The following is a 14,374-nucleotide window of genomic DNA, read 5'->3' as shown; positions in this document are numbered from 1 at the left end:
ATTCACAAAACCTGTGTATGACTGTCTGTATGTCTGGCCTCCCGGGCATAACTCTGGCACTGTCTGACTTTAAACTTGCTGTGGGTGCCGCTGATGACCCGGGGGTGTGCAGTGCCAAGGGGGAAATCGATTGGACCAATGTGTCTGTGGGGGTCCACAGCAAAACAAATGGTGGCATCATGGATCCGCATATCTCCATTCATAGTCAATCGGTAACCCAATAAATAACCCATTGATTGTAATATCGAACGTTATGACAGGGTTCCCACACATTTAAAAAAAAAATCAAAACTTTTCCAGAATATTATCTTACTAGTGTGGCAGCCACAATTTTTGTATTTTTCTAGTTTTTCATGTGTCTATGAGGTGACAGTACTTCATTAGACACCCTGGAGTCGTTTTTAAGTGCAATGGTGTATTAACTTTGTATTTAGGGTTTCTTCCTGGAGGCTGAACCCTTGACAGTCAAACGGGCCAATGAAATAAACAGTAATATAGTGACATCACACTATCAGCCCCTCCCCTAACCCCTCCCCCTGTATCATACAACTACAGCTGTGGGTGCGGCTTCAGTTCAGGTGGATCACCACCCATCATCACCCACCAGGCAAACCAGGCATACTTAATGAACTGGTGGGCGTGCCCACATAAAAACAACATTTTAACAAAAACTGTACACTTTTTTGAAAAAATGATACGTCCTTCTATAACAAATAATAAGACCTGATGATCATGTTTTAGGGTGGAAAAAAATCACAGCACTCCATCTTTAAAGCATATAATATTGAATGGTATAATTCCATTCCAAATTTCGTGCCAAATATCTTTGCTACACCACCTATCTTAGTTGGCCGTGAGCCAGGTACCAATGGGCCGACTAATTCTCATAGTGATTTTTGGGAAGGTATACATCCCTAGTGCTAGGAAATATGTGATAGCATTGCAGTGGTGGTAGCTTTCTGTGTGATTATCTTTGAAGAATGGTTGGGATACAGCTCAGACAATATATTTCTCTGAAAAGTTGTTAAAATTAGCATATCTAGAAATATAGTAATTATCTATTACAGGAGAGACAACATAGTGACATGAGACGTACTTCTGTTTTTATGAAAGATGTAGCACAAAGGTTCCTAACATAAATTCTAAGGAAATGTTTTATGAAATTCAATAAACTAAATTCTAAGGAAATGTATTCAATAAACTAAATATAGTGCAAGTGTACAGTTTAAGTAATGCATAAGATAACTTTCCGTTCACCATTACATACAGTACATTAATATTACCTTTTAGTCTTCTATCTGTTCGATACTAAACCTAACAATGTTGTTTTTTGTTGTTGATTTGTATTTGGGGACAAACAATTTTAGCTTGGTTGCCCAAACTGGCAATTTGCATAATCCAAAAAGGCCACTGAGCAGCGAGCTCATTGCATTTTGTATAGAACTAGAATTTTGCGGGCCTTTGGCCAGCTCATCCTAGCTTACACACGTCGCCAAGGGGGTACTGTACTACTGTACTGTACTCTACTGAACTACTCTACTGTACTCTACTGTACTGTACTCCACTGTCCTGCCATGTCCTGTGCTCTACTGTACTGTAAGCGAGTTGCGGTGTTTTTTTTGTAAGGATTTCACTGCGCAAAGAGTGTAGTGTCGGTGTGTATAACACCGAGGATGTTAACGGAGTAACAGGAACGCTCCTGAAAGATGCATTCCTGAAGCTATTTTTTTAAATATCAGGTAAATCTCACATGTTGAGGTCAGGTCAAGGCTAAATTTGGGAGAACAACAACTTGGGAGAACAACAACTTGATGAGCATTCATGATTCACTTTAAAAAAAACTGTCAAAAACATCACAAGAACTGGTATTTGTAATAATATAGTATAACACACTATGATACTATTTATCTTTTGCAACTACATTAAATATCTGTAAGCTTCAACTCATAATCAGGATCATAAAATCAACCCACCACATCCTCCTGGCCCTAGCCCTCCTGACTGGCAGCATTATCTTTCCCAAATCCTGGTCTACCTCATCGTCAAAAGTATATCCTCTTTATCAACATCACTTCTCATTTGTAGCTTGAACATTTCATCAGGTGTCAGATCACCCTTAGCAAAATGTGGATCAGCCGAATTAACTTTCAAATTGAGCTTGGTGGTCTGCCACATTCCACTTGTATATGAGCCCTCAACGTTAGGGCAACATATTGTTACATTGTGACACCCAACTCACCCAGCACATCAGGGTAGTTCCCTGCCAGCAAAGTATCTTGTGCTCTTGATCTTGCCTTTGCACATGGATATGAGGTAGCACAGGACTGTCCAATTCTAATGCTCTGTACTTTATACTGTAGGTCCACCCGATACACCCCAATACACCAACAAGACAAGCACATCAATGTATTCACTGAGCATGCGTATTACCCTGCATCAGGGACATAATGATGCCTTCCTAATCATGACCAAATGCAGTATCCATCATCATCATCATCATTACAAGGACCACAGTGCTTCTTTCCTCTATTCAACAATAGAACACCATCTTGGATTTGGCAATACATAATTACCTGATGGTAATTTCACTTTCACTGATTCAGCCACATTCCTTTAGCCCTAAAACCCCAAATAATGATTAATTAGTACTAGTTTTATATAGCCATTTTAAGCTCTTGGCAGCCATATTGACCCATGTAATTTTCGTGTTATAAAATAAAATGCATGATAGCACTGATAAAGCTACCACTGGTGCAATGCTATCATATATTTTCTAACTCTAGACATGTATACCTTCACAAAAATCACTATGAGCATTAGTCGGCCCGATGGTACCGACCAACCCCCCTGGCTCACGGTCTATAGGGCATACTGTAGGTTCATGCTGCAGCAATGTTCCCGTTATGAGCTTTTAAATCAGGCTTAAGTGGTTATGGCAGATTTACACCCTTAAAATTCTTTGTAACAATTTGGCACTTAATATATCAATATTACCACCTATCTACAGCACTCTATTTTCTATATTTCATTGAAATCACCATGGGACACTTCTAATTCTAAAGTCTTGACAATAAATCAAGTCCTGAACAATATCAATTCTATTCAATAAAAAGTGATAGGAGAGTCATACTGTACATCAAGGGTGTGACACTGCCGAAATGGAATTTGTTAATTTTAGCTATTGCTATTTATTCTACCTATTTTTGGTTTCCATTAACAACTTGCCTGACTTAAATAATTGTCAAATCCTTAGCTCCCAAAAAACGACCAACGCGTTTCGGCCAGCATGGGCCTTCATCAGGGTCAACTGAGTCAGAGTTGACCCTGATGAAGGCCCATGCTGGCCGAAACGCGTTTGTCCTTTTTTCATTCTTGTTTTTTTAATCTTCATGAAATAAAGGATTTTCTACTTCAACTGCACAGAGCTGCCTTGGACCCTCTTTAAAGTTCACCACCTTCTTACCTCCTTCCACATAGATTTGGACTGTGTAACTGTTATTTGAAACCCTCTCCAAAGAGCACCTGTCTGCAGTTTATTTTACAATAAGGACCCACGAAGCTCTTCTTCTTTTCTTTTTTCAGAACCAGCTAAGTTCTGTTCTGAGGTGAGCTTGCTGACATCCTTTGCCTGCTACTCTCTGTGCACCAACTGCTACCTTTACACTTAAATGTAGCAGTTAGTAGGTGAATCACTTAAAGTTTAAGTGTTTCACCTAATGTATCTAATAGGTTGGTGCCTCCTCGGTTGTGAATGTTTATGTGAATTTGTGAATGTAACACATTGTGTAAAGTGCTTAGGATAAAGGCGCTATAGAAACTTGTAAAGGGTATGATCAGTGTTCAGACTCTCTAAGAGTTGCTAGACAGCTATATTACAGTTGGCTGTAAGAGAGGATTGGCTTGCATGGTGGATTAGAAATAGGAGGGCAGTCCTACACTCATGTCATTTGATCAAATATAACAAAAATATGATCTACCTCGCAGACATTTTTTCAGATTTTTACAGGTGAGGGATTTCATTCTCAGACGCACAACACTATCAACTAATTCAACTACGTACCTCTCCAATTGAGAGTATTGACAAAGGATTTTACAAGGGGGTTTATAAGTATTCTGTATGGCATGTTAAGATCCAATACAACCCAATACACAAGATGCTAAGAGGAAATGGGGAAAGTGATCTTGAGGTTGAAATTACAGACAAGGTTTGGTGTGAAATATATAAAAAACTTTGTGTGTGTAATAGAGCTTGGTCGATTCAGCAACCATAGAACCATACACCGAATACAGATCTCACCTAGCCTTCGCCATAAAAGGAATACTACTCTATATCCTCTCTGTTTTAAGTGTAAAACTGAAGAGGGAAAATATATTCACTGTATATGGTCATGTCGAGATTAAACGATATTGATTGGGTATCGTGCAGCAGTTGAATGAGATCTTCAATATGGAGTTTGAACCTGACCCTGTGTTTGATTATTGGGCTGCCTGATAAGATTAACAAGTTCCATACGCGTCAGTTTAATCTCTTAATTTATGCTGCTAGGAAAAATATTCTGTTGTCTTGGATTAATGAGAAACCACCAACAAAGAAAGATTGGCACAAAATATTCATGCAGTGCATGCCGTTGGAATGCTTAACCTGCCTGCTACGCTCGACAACAGATGCCTTCTATAAAATATGGGACCCATATTTGCGATTTATTGGCCCTCAATTAGCTCACCTTGACCATAGGGTTCCTTGACAGAAGCGATACCACTAATCTTGACGGATAGAATCATCATTCCTTGTCTATTAACTTTATTTTTTACCTGTGGATATTAATACTGTTAGTCTTATTTGTGTGTATGTATATAAATATATGCACCTATGTGTTATACATATATATATGCATATTTATTTTATTTCATTTTCTCTGGGGAGTTGTTAACCCATCTAGACTTTCAAGCACCAAACAATGTGTCCATATATGTATATTGTTTTTGTATTTTATGGTTCGATGTAGGTATGTGTGTATATCTGTGTCCTTTGTTCCGCAACATGTCTGAGCTGAGCTGTGTGTCTCTGTTTTGTCTGTCATAAAATGTAAAAATCAATACAAATATTGGAAAAATTAATAGGAGGGCAAAGTAAACATTTATAAATTACATTTTCATCCCACTTTATTATATCTTTTCCTAACGTGTAATATGCCAATTTTAACAAAACAAGGAATACTTTCTGTTCTATACCATATCATTTTTATACCAATTATAAATGGTGCATTTCCACCCCAAAATGCAGTTAAACAAATTAACATGAAACTTTAATGATTAAAAAGAACTAAACTATTTAAAACAAAAGATAATTCTGAAAATAACACTAGTAATTATTAGGCAGTCTTTAAAAACAACCCATGGTTTTGTTTTATTGCTGTATCAAGGTAAGACCTAGTGGCACTAACACTACCGCTTCCTTACATCATTGATGGTCAGAGGCCTTGTGTCCACTGAGCACACTTGTTCTAGCTAGTAGCACTAAAACAGAAGCTTGTATGGTTCTAGATACTGCTGCTATGCATCTTAAAACTTTATTTTAAGGCGTACTTCTGCACAAAAGAAAAAGAAAAAATAAATTGGAATGTTTGCAGCTTCTAGTGTCTACTGCTCTGAGTGCTAAATACAGGCTCAAGCCCCAGTGCTTCCATTTAGTTGAAAGCACAAACAAGTACTGTAAATACCAATACTGTAAATGGACACAAAGCCATACTCCACGTTGCATCAGTGATATGGCCAGCTCCTGCGTTCACACGTCTCCTGAGAATTCCCCAAATGTTTCAAACTTTTCTTATTCTCCTGGAGGGATTGCGAACCTGATGCGCTGGCTCAAAGCTAGCAAATGACATAGTAGGGGAGTCATAGGGCTGCTCGTGGTACATCGTATCACAGTGTGAGGGGACCTGAGGCAATACCCTGTTCACAGTGTGGAACAGACGGGCTTTCTGATCCCCCTTCCAGTGTTACACACAGGAAAGAGACGATGCAAAAAGCAAAGTGCATGCCAGTCAGCAGAAGAGGGCACCAGTCTTCATTTCAGTAGAGTATTCCATCTTCATATTTCTAATGTCAAGTCAGTTATTTTCATATCCCAACACACTGCTCTTCACAAACAATGCCACTTACACATGCCCTTTAACCTCCACCCTACATGACCACTTGGGAGTGATGGACGATTCCTCTCAACAGCCATCTTGTTCTTTTGTCTATCTGCAGAGACGGAAGCCTGAGGTACCATCTGGGCCGGTTGGTTGACGGATCAAGTGATTGTTTGGACGAACTGGTTCTGATGTCTGCTGTGCATTTGCACGAATTTGTCTGTAGACGAATTAAACAGATCAAGAATTGCAGACACACACACACACACACACACACACACAGTGACACGCTGCACGCACGCACACGCACACTACCGCCTTGACTTGTATAATTATTTATAGGAAGGTTAAAGTTGAACACACACACACACACCCCATTATTGCCTACATTACAATTGATCAATCTAAAATATGTGTACCTTTCATGACATGGTTTGTCCTGGGCCACGTCTTCAGAACTGGCACTACCTAATATTCTTCTCCGAGCCTCTGCATACTCTGCCTCCCGTTGTGCGAGAGACTTCATCTGTTGAGAAGGACGGGAGGAGGGAGCAGAATATCCTGTGGTTCCATTATTTGAAGGACGCTTCAAAATTCTAATTTGTGGCGGCGGTGCTGCAGGCAGAGAATCATCCTGAATTACAATCGCAGTCCGCACAGGTGAGCAACTTGAACTCAAACTTGACTTCCTACATAGCAGAGGCAGAGAAAGAAAAACATTGTTAATTAATAACTTGTGGCTATATACACCTAGATAAATTGTGTCATATAGATCTATTTTTTCAAAATCTTCCCTCTTCACTTACTTTGAGCTTTGACTTATTTTGAGCTTTGCCTCAAGTCTTCTCTCTATTTCCTGCAGAAAATAACAAGAACACATCATGATATGAATATCTGGAATGTGAAAACATTGGATACGTTCATATCATATTACAATATCTAAGATTGTATGTTGCTTTCCTTCTGACACACAATTTAATTCCTGTGGAACTACTTGAAAATGTCTCTGTGCTACTAACTTATAATGAATACTTGAACTCCTTATTTCAGTGATTTTGTATTTTACATAGATTTCACACACACACACACACACACACACACACACACACACACACACACACACACACACACACACACACACACACACACACACACACACACACACACACACACACACACACACACACACACACACACGATTGAAATATTTATTAACAGTTTGCAGAATTACAGTACATTTCGAGTACATTTCGAGCACACACACACACACACACACTCCAGAATAATAGAATATCATTTTAGTGTAATATTTATATCCAGTTCAGTTAAAGACGGCTATGATTGGTAGAGGCCAATGCGTGCTAACTAACTTTACAAGCAGTGAAAAAATATTACATTTATTTCCAACTCAACTCAATGTTCGCTGTTGAAATGTGTGCGACTGTTGTTTCCGCAATGGGTGGGGCAAAAATCTTGGGGTAAGAAATCGTTATATCGACCACCTTCGTCTTTCTCGATTGTACTACACAATTTAGATGAAGGTGCGAACATTTCTCCACGTCAGGAAGATGTTTTCGGTTAAATCTCTAAATCAGAAATGAACGCAGTCCATCTAGCTGTGCTAATTGTGGCCTTGACAGTCCGTGCAGGAAGTCAAGCTAACATTTGAAACATAGAATATAAACCGATAAAGAAAAACACTAAACTACATGTCTACGTGCCTCTGAATATGGAATCATCATATGCAGCCTCGTAAAGTAGAAAATAAAGCTTTCTCACCCCGCTATCTGCAGCTTCTTCCCAGTTCTCTGCAACCTCCTCATCCTCCATCATGTTTACTGATTTTTCCTTGGGTTCTTCTTCTTCTTGACATTAGGTAATTTCCCATATCCGCTGAGGCCGTTACAGCGCTCTTGCGGTCTGGATTGGTAAAGCAGGCACATCAGTACATCAGTCTGCTTTCTACACCTCAAAGGCTCAAAACCACGCACACACTTTATTAATCAAATCTGGGAATACATTTCTTAGTTCTTACCAAGAATTTTCTTCACCAATGTGTTTGTAACGGTGTCTACTAACATATCCCACATTGGTTTCTATTCAACCACCATAGAGGAATTTCTGCCAGCTGCTGAAAGCTGGCATTAACAACCAATATATGGCAAAATGTTCTAAATTTCATTATACTTTAAGTAGCATGTGACTTGTCAAACTAGGGGGGTTTTCATGATTCTATACCCATTCCAAGCATTAGCTTTGCACGAAACACAACATGGGCTAAATTTGGCCATAGCCACTTGCCCAATTTTGTGCCCTTATACTTTCAGCAGCTGTCAAAAATGTTGGTTGAATAGAAACCAATGTGGGATATGTTAATAGTAAAGACACCTTTACAAACACATTGGTGAACAAAATTCTTCGTAAGAAATTATTCCCAGATTTGACATTATTCTGATAATATTCCCTGACTCTGAGTTCTGTGAAAAAGGCAGTCCCATATAGTTTGATATCTTCGACTTCCAGGATGAAATGAGTGAATGGTGACGTATTAATTGCCTTAATTGTACAGGACTGTAATCTGTTGAGCTCATTAGTTTGTGAGTTGTCTGAAATATATTTGAAACTGTTGAATTGACAGATGTCATGTTAATGTTAATGTTAATGTTAATGTTAATGTTAATGTTAATGTTAATGTTTCCCCCACCCACCCCTGTTTCCCCTCACTGTATATGTTTCTTTTCCCTTTTTACCTCCTATGATGATTTCTTTTTGACTATATAGTTGTGTATATTCGTGTCTCTAAATGTTTTGATGAATTGAAAATGGTGGGCCCTATTGTAAACAAGTGTAATGCTTTATGGTGTCATCCACTCACTGTTAACAGTTTTTGTATTGAGTTGTACTTGAAATGTACTGTAATTCTGCAAACTGTTAATCAATCAATCAATCGATCAATCAATCAATCAATCAATCAATCAATCAATCAATCAATCAATCAATCAATCAATCAATCAATCAATCAATCAATATTTGTGTGAGTTGAGCTGCACAAAGATTATAGACTGAGAAAGGAGAAAACAGGAAAGAAACAGGTCAAAAGAAAACATATATGGCATTAAATGATGAATTTACAAATGGACAAAAATAATCAAATACATGTGTGTATAGTATACATAATGACATAGTACTACGCACGCACGCACACGCGCGCACACGCGCGCACACACCACACACACGCACACACACACACACGCACACACACACACACACACACACACACATAAATCATCCTCACCAGATGGGGCACTGTGAGCTCTGTGGCTCCTTCCCTCCTCTCTAATCAAGCCAAGCTCGTCCATTGAATTTCGGGAAGTTTTGTTTGTAAAAGTAAAACTTAGCAAAATGGCAGAAGACAACAGTTATGAATCTATTATCTGCGTAAAGCCGGAGGTTCACGTGTACCGGATTCCACCCCGTGCATCCAATCGTGGATATCGGTAAGCTGACGTGGTTTGGTCAGAACTTAGCTGACAAATTTAAGTGGCCGCAAAGGCAAAGTGTCAATCAGCAAGCTAACTTTGCTAACATTAACGCTGTCTATCTACCAGCCAGGAAGCCTGCTGGGGCTAATTTACAAACTCTGTCTTTTGTAGGAGTGTTTTACAGACCCTTATTACCCCCTCTATGGTGATTTCATGTTTTTGGCTATATAGAAGTGTATATTTGTACGTCTCTAAATGTTATGATGAATTGAACAAGGTGGACCCTCTTGTAAACAAGTGTAATGCTTTATTGGGTCGTCTCGTCCACTCACAGTTAACAGTTTTTGTATTGTACTGCAATTCTGCAAACTGTTAATAAATACTTCAATCAATCAAAAGGGTCACACTCGTGTGATCATTAGTTTGACTAGCATCGCATTTGTACTACAAATACTGATGCAAGAAGAGTAGTACATGTACATTCATTTTTTTGTATTTGGCAATGATCACGTGACAGGCGTAGACAACATGTAATCAACCGCAAACTGAGTTGTTTAGCAGGTCTGACATGAGAGAGAGAGAGATGCTGTCATCATGACATGATAGGCCTACTGTCAAAAATATGTCTGCTGTATGTCAAATGCTAGCTCCTTTCGGAACCCTACGTTAAAGTTTCTGACATTTTGTTGACTTTATGTAGGGTTCCTTCTCACCGGATTCAAGCGACATGGGATGCCATCTGATTTCCCCTGACTTAGCCCTGTGCTGCGGTGTGGGTGTCACGCTGACATATTCAAAAAGAAGCATATGAACGCTATAGGAGACAACGAACCTTCTGACCCCCCCCGCGAACGGCTCAGAAGCCGTTAAGTATTTTTAATGTTTGTACGACCGTTTTGGCAGCTCTGAAATTCTCTCTTGTTGACATCCCATTGTACCGCCTCCAGCCTCTCGGTTGGCTAGCTGCGCCTCCCTACGCGCCTCGTAGGCGCAGCTAGCCTACAGCTAGCCTACCTCTAGCCAACCGAGATGTCAACAAGGAGGGACCGAAGAGAGAATTTCAGAGCTGCCAAACGGTCGTACAAACATTAAAAATACTTAACGGCTTCTGTGCCGTTCGGGGGGGGGGTGAGAGGGTTCGTTGTATCCTATAGCGTCCATATGCTTCTTTTGGAATATGTCAGCGTGACACCGACACCGCAGCAGAGGGCTAAGTCAGGGTAAGTCAGATTGCGTCCCATGTCGCGTGATGCCGGTGAGACCGGACCCTACGTGGTAGGTCCAAAGGAGCTCAACCCGGGGGGTCCGGAGACGGGCTAGTCAAATGCATGCACCATGATAAGTGCCAGTCCATCTTTTATGTTCCTGTGCTCTGACAAAGGTTATTTGTGATTCTGAACTAGTCAGAGGAAGCATGAAAGGTTATTCCTCTCCTGACTCTCACTTCCTCCTGCCATCAAAACATTAAGCAATAAGCATTATACTTCGCTGAATTGAGTTATACAGTATGGTCAACTTGTGCTATGACGTCACATCAAGGAGTTTTGTTTTTGTCTTGTTCCAGGGCAGCAGACTGGAAGCTGGATGAACCTTCATGGAGTGGTAGGCTGAAGATCACTGCCAAAGGAAAGGTAGCCTTCATCAAGCTAGAGGACAAAAACAATGGTAAATACTCAATGTTATATGTTGGCTATAGCCTATCTGAGAAAAACTAACACACTCATGAAGAAAATAAACATAATTTGAAATTGTACAAAAAACCTTAAAGTAACCTAATTCTGGACAAAAATGTCATGATTGTGAAGTTTTTGCAAGATTCAGCAAAATAAACATTTTGGTTGCATTCATTTCACGACTAAACTGCAAAGTGTGAGGCAATGATGAATATAAACGTGTGTTTTTCAGGAGAGCTATTTGCCCAGGCTCCTGTGGACCACTATCCTGGAGTTATTGTTGAATCAGTTACAGACTCCAGTAGATATTTTGTGGTACGAATAGAAGATGGCAATGGTAAGTCACCGTAATAAGAATTGCATGAATAAGTTAATCACATTTCGACCATTAAATTGTGCAGCATAGTGTTCTGCTCTGTAATTATATATGCATGCGCGCGCGCGCGTGTGTGTGTGTGGCGGTACTTGTGACCTACTGGCAGTGTGCACAAGAGATTTGGCGCTGTTTATTCAAACGTCTTGCAAAATTTGCTCCGGACACGTCACACACACACACACACACACACACACACACACACACACACACACACACACACACACACACACACACACACACACACACACACACACACATCTTCTTCTAATCGTCTAGATTGACAATCTAGAGTAGACTCCTGCAAAGCCACACCATAAAAAGGAGATATGTGGTGTAGTTTTATTTTGAAATAAAACACGTATTCATTCAAAAGGTGCAAATGGGTGTTTTTAAATCATCCTTAAAGTACTTTGATGCAGTTATCATCAAGGACCCTAATATTTTTTTATTTATCTTTCTGTGATGTTTGGATCAAGGACGTCATGCATTTATTGGCTTGGGGTTTGCTGATCGTGGAGACTCCTTTGACTTCAACGTGGCCCTACAAGATCACTTTAAGTGAGTTGCTCAGATCACTTACTGTCAATACTGTGTGGTACAGTTGAGATTATAAAACACGCTCTGAGGCACCTAGGCTTCAAAGTAGCCTGCCAGCGCGTCGCAGGTTCGAGTCCCGATCATGACGGCCTTTGCTGCATGTCACTCCCCATCTCTCTCTCCCCATTTCCTGTCAACCTACTGTCGTGTCAATAAATTCATAAAAAGGCCCAAAATAAGTCTTTAGAGAAAACATGCTCTGAAATGTCACTTTTGACCCTACAGGTGGGTAAAGCAAGAGGGTGAGTTGGCAAAACAGGAAGCATCTCAGAGTACAGCACCACCACTGGATCTTGGTTTTAAAGAGGGACAGACTATTAAGATCAACATTGGGATTGGGGTGAGCTTCACAGTGTTTTAGAATGGTAAAGAAATACACTTTATGAGAAAGACATTTTAAAACTGCATTTAAAAACTCCAATGTATATTTCTTAGAACATAAAAAAGAAGGACGCAGGTGGTGCAAAATCACGGCCCATGGGCGGCGGTCTTCTCCCACCTCCCCCGGGACCAAAGGCTGGAGGCCTCCAACCACCTCCTGAAAGCCAGCAAACAGCCCCAGCTACACAAATAAACACTGGTGAGTCTTGTGTTTGTCTAACTCTTCATCTCAGTCTTCTTTAAACTTTGATACAGAGGATAATCCTTGTATATTGACTACAGATCTGAAACCTGTAAGGGATGTGTTTTGTTTTTCCCATAATGCAGCAGCAGCCTCAATTTTAGATTTTGGTTCCCCGGATTTTGGTTCCCCGGATTTTGGTTCCCCGGGCCCTGGTTCCCCGGGCCCTGCAGTCCAACCCACACCTGACATGTGGGGAGATTTCACATCTGCTGGTGCCAGGTATGTTTTGGAGAAGAGTAGATCATTTTTCTCATTTGTTTTGATTTCTTCATCATTTATTATATTAGTCATTGTTTGTCTTCATCGTTGTCACCATTTCTTTCCCCCCGTCTTCATCCTCTATCCATCTTCTCTACAGCTCCAGTAAAGACACTGTCCAATCAGGATGGGTGCAATTTTAGTAGTCACGTAACACACGTAACACACACACACACACACACACACACACACACACACACACACACACACACACACACACACACACGCTCAGGATCCATACATTCCATGGACATAGTGAAAGCAAAGGTGGTGAACTGTAAACAAACTTGACTTGCTCCATCACTGCAAGTGTTTTCAGTTAGTTCTGATGAATACCTACACTACTATGCAATTGGAGCTGTCTTGTACTTCAGTAATCAGTCAGAACGCCATTATTGTGTCATCAATTGCCCTTGTCAGACAGGGCTGCGTCAAATAGTTTGTGCTCTCTGTGAGACAGATGGGTATATTGAAGTTTGAAGGGAATTTTTGTCGTGTCCCCCTACCCAGGTGAAAATGTCCATTTTGTTTCGATAAATCACCTGAAATTGGAAAGCAGCCTGTTCTCTCTCAATGTAGTCTTTTAATTTGGCCCATACCTGCCACCTATGTCAAACGTGATATGACCATGTCCCCCTAATCATATCTTAAATGCCACCACTGTACTACGTTCCAAAATGTCCATATTCCTCATCATAGCAGCAGCACCACTCATCTCAACATTTTGGCATTTGGTGAAAGATTAATGATTCTGTTATTGTTTATGCTGTGTTTATTTGTGTAGGCATAGCTCTTTTTTGTGTTTATGTTTCCTCCTGCTTTTATAAGATGAAGGAAATCTTGCAAATCTGAGATGATTTGTCATGTTCTTGACCATTAAGCTGTTATAAATTAACAAGACGTGTAGTGTAGCCAGACGATCTGAGATCTCTGCCTATCTGGTAACATCTAAATTCAATGTAGCTGCTAAAACTGGGTGGAAACAATTCTGAGATAAAATAAATAAATAACAAATCTTTTAGGGCAGTCCTTTGACTCCTTTATATTGGGTCAATAGGACACAGTGATTATGATTTGTTTTTAAAGCAGTGGGTGTAGGTTTGTCAGTGGAGGTTTTTGCTGCCGTTCTACCCCCTACATTGAATTTCACTAGACTAGACATATCGGTATGTGCAGATCGCTGATTGTTTGGCTATGCCAGACTATGAAATCGACATCAACGACATGTA

The 14,374-nt window shown here is 40.1% G+C and overlaps 2 protein-coding genes across 4 annotated transcripts in view; one reads left to right on the top strand and one right to left on the bottom strand.

The window, feature by feature from the left end:
* Window positions 1-4,897: 4,897 nt before the first annotated feature.
* LOC306930479 (SUZ RNA-binding domain-containing-like) lies at window positions 4,898-8,027 on the bottom strand. Its single transcript, XM_079511472.1, has 4 exons — window positions 7,914-8,027; window positions 6,941-6,990; window positions 6,554-6,823; window positions 4,898-6,354 (listed from the first exon to the last, which is right to left on the bottom strand). Exons 1-4 carry the CDS (start codon window positions 7,965-7,967, stop codon window positions 6,243-6,245), a joined length of 486 nt encoding a protein of 161 aa, XP_079367598.1. The 5' UTR covers window positions 7,968-8,027; the 3' UTR covers window positions 4,898-6,242.
* Window positions 8,028-9,440: 1,413 nt separating this feature from the next.
* Window positions 9,441-14,374, top strand: part of necap2 (NECAP endocytosis associated 2) — a 5,465-nt gene continuing 531 nt past the window's right edge. Inside the window, exons 1-8 of one of the 3 annotated variants that reach the window (XM_079511462.1) lie at window positions 9,441-9,631; window positions 11,181-11,281; window positions 11,522-11,626; window positions 12,142-12,223; window positions 12,488-12,602; window positions 12,698-12,842; window positions 12,971-13,106; window positions 13,246-14,374. The exon at window positions 13,246-14,374 is cut by the window's right edge and continues 531 nt beyond it. In XM_079511462.1, the coding sequence (XP_079367588.1) occupies window positions 9,537-9,631; window positions 11,181-11,281; window positions 11,522-11,626; window positions 12,142-12,223; window positions 12,488-12,602; window positions 12,698-12,842; window positions 12,971-13,106; window positions 13,246-13,288 (822 nt within the window). In that variant the 5' untranslated portion in view covers window positions 9,441-9,536 and the 3' untranslated portion in view covers window positions 13,289-14,374. Of the gene's footprint in view, window positions 9,632-11,180; window positions 11,282-11,521; window positions 11,627-12,135; window positions 12,224-12,487; window positions 12,603-12,697; window positions 12,843-12,970; window positions 13,107-13,245 lie in introns of all 3 variants that reach the window. The other 2 variants (XM_079511461.1, XM_079511460.1) reach the window with 2 other exon arrangements.

Source organism: Electrona antarctica (genome assembly GCF_951216825.1).
Source record: "Electrona antarctica genome assembly, chromosome: 9".
Classification (NCBI taxonomy): Eukaryota; Metazoa; Chordata; class Actinopteri; order Myctophiformes; family Myctophidae; genus Electrona; species Electrona antarctica.
This window is presented reverse-complemented; position numbering and strand designations above follow the sequence as displayed.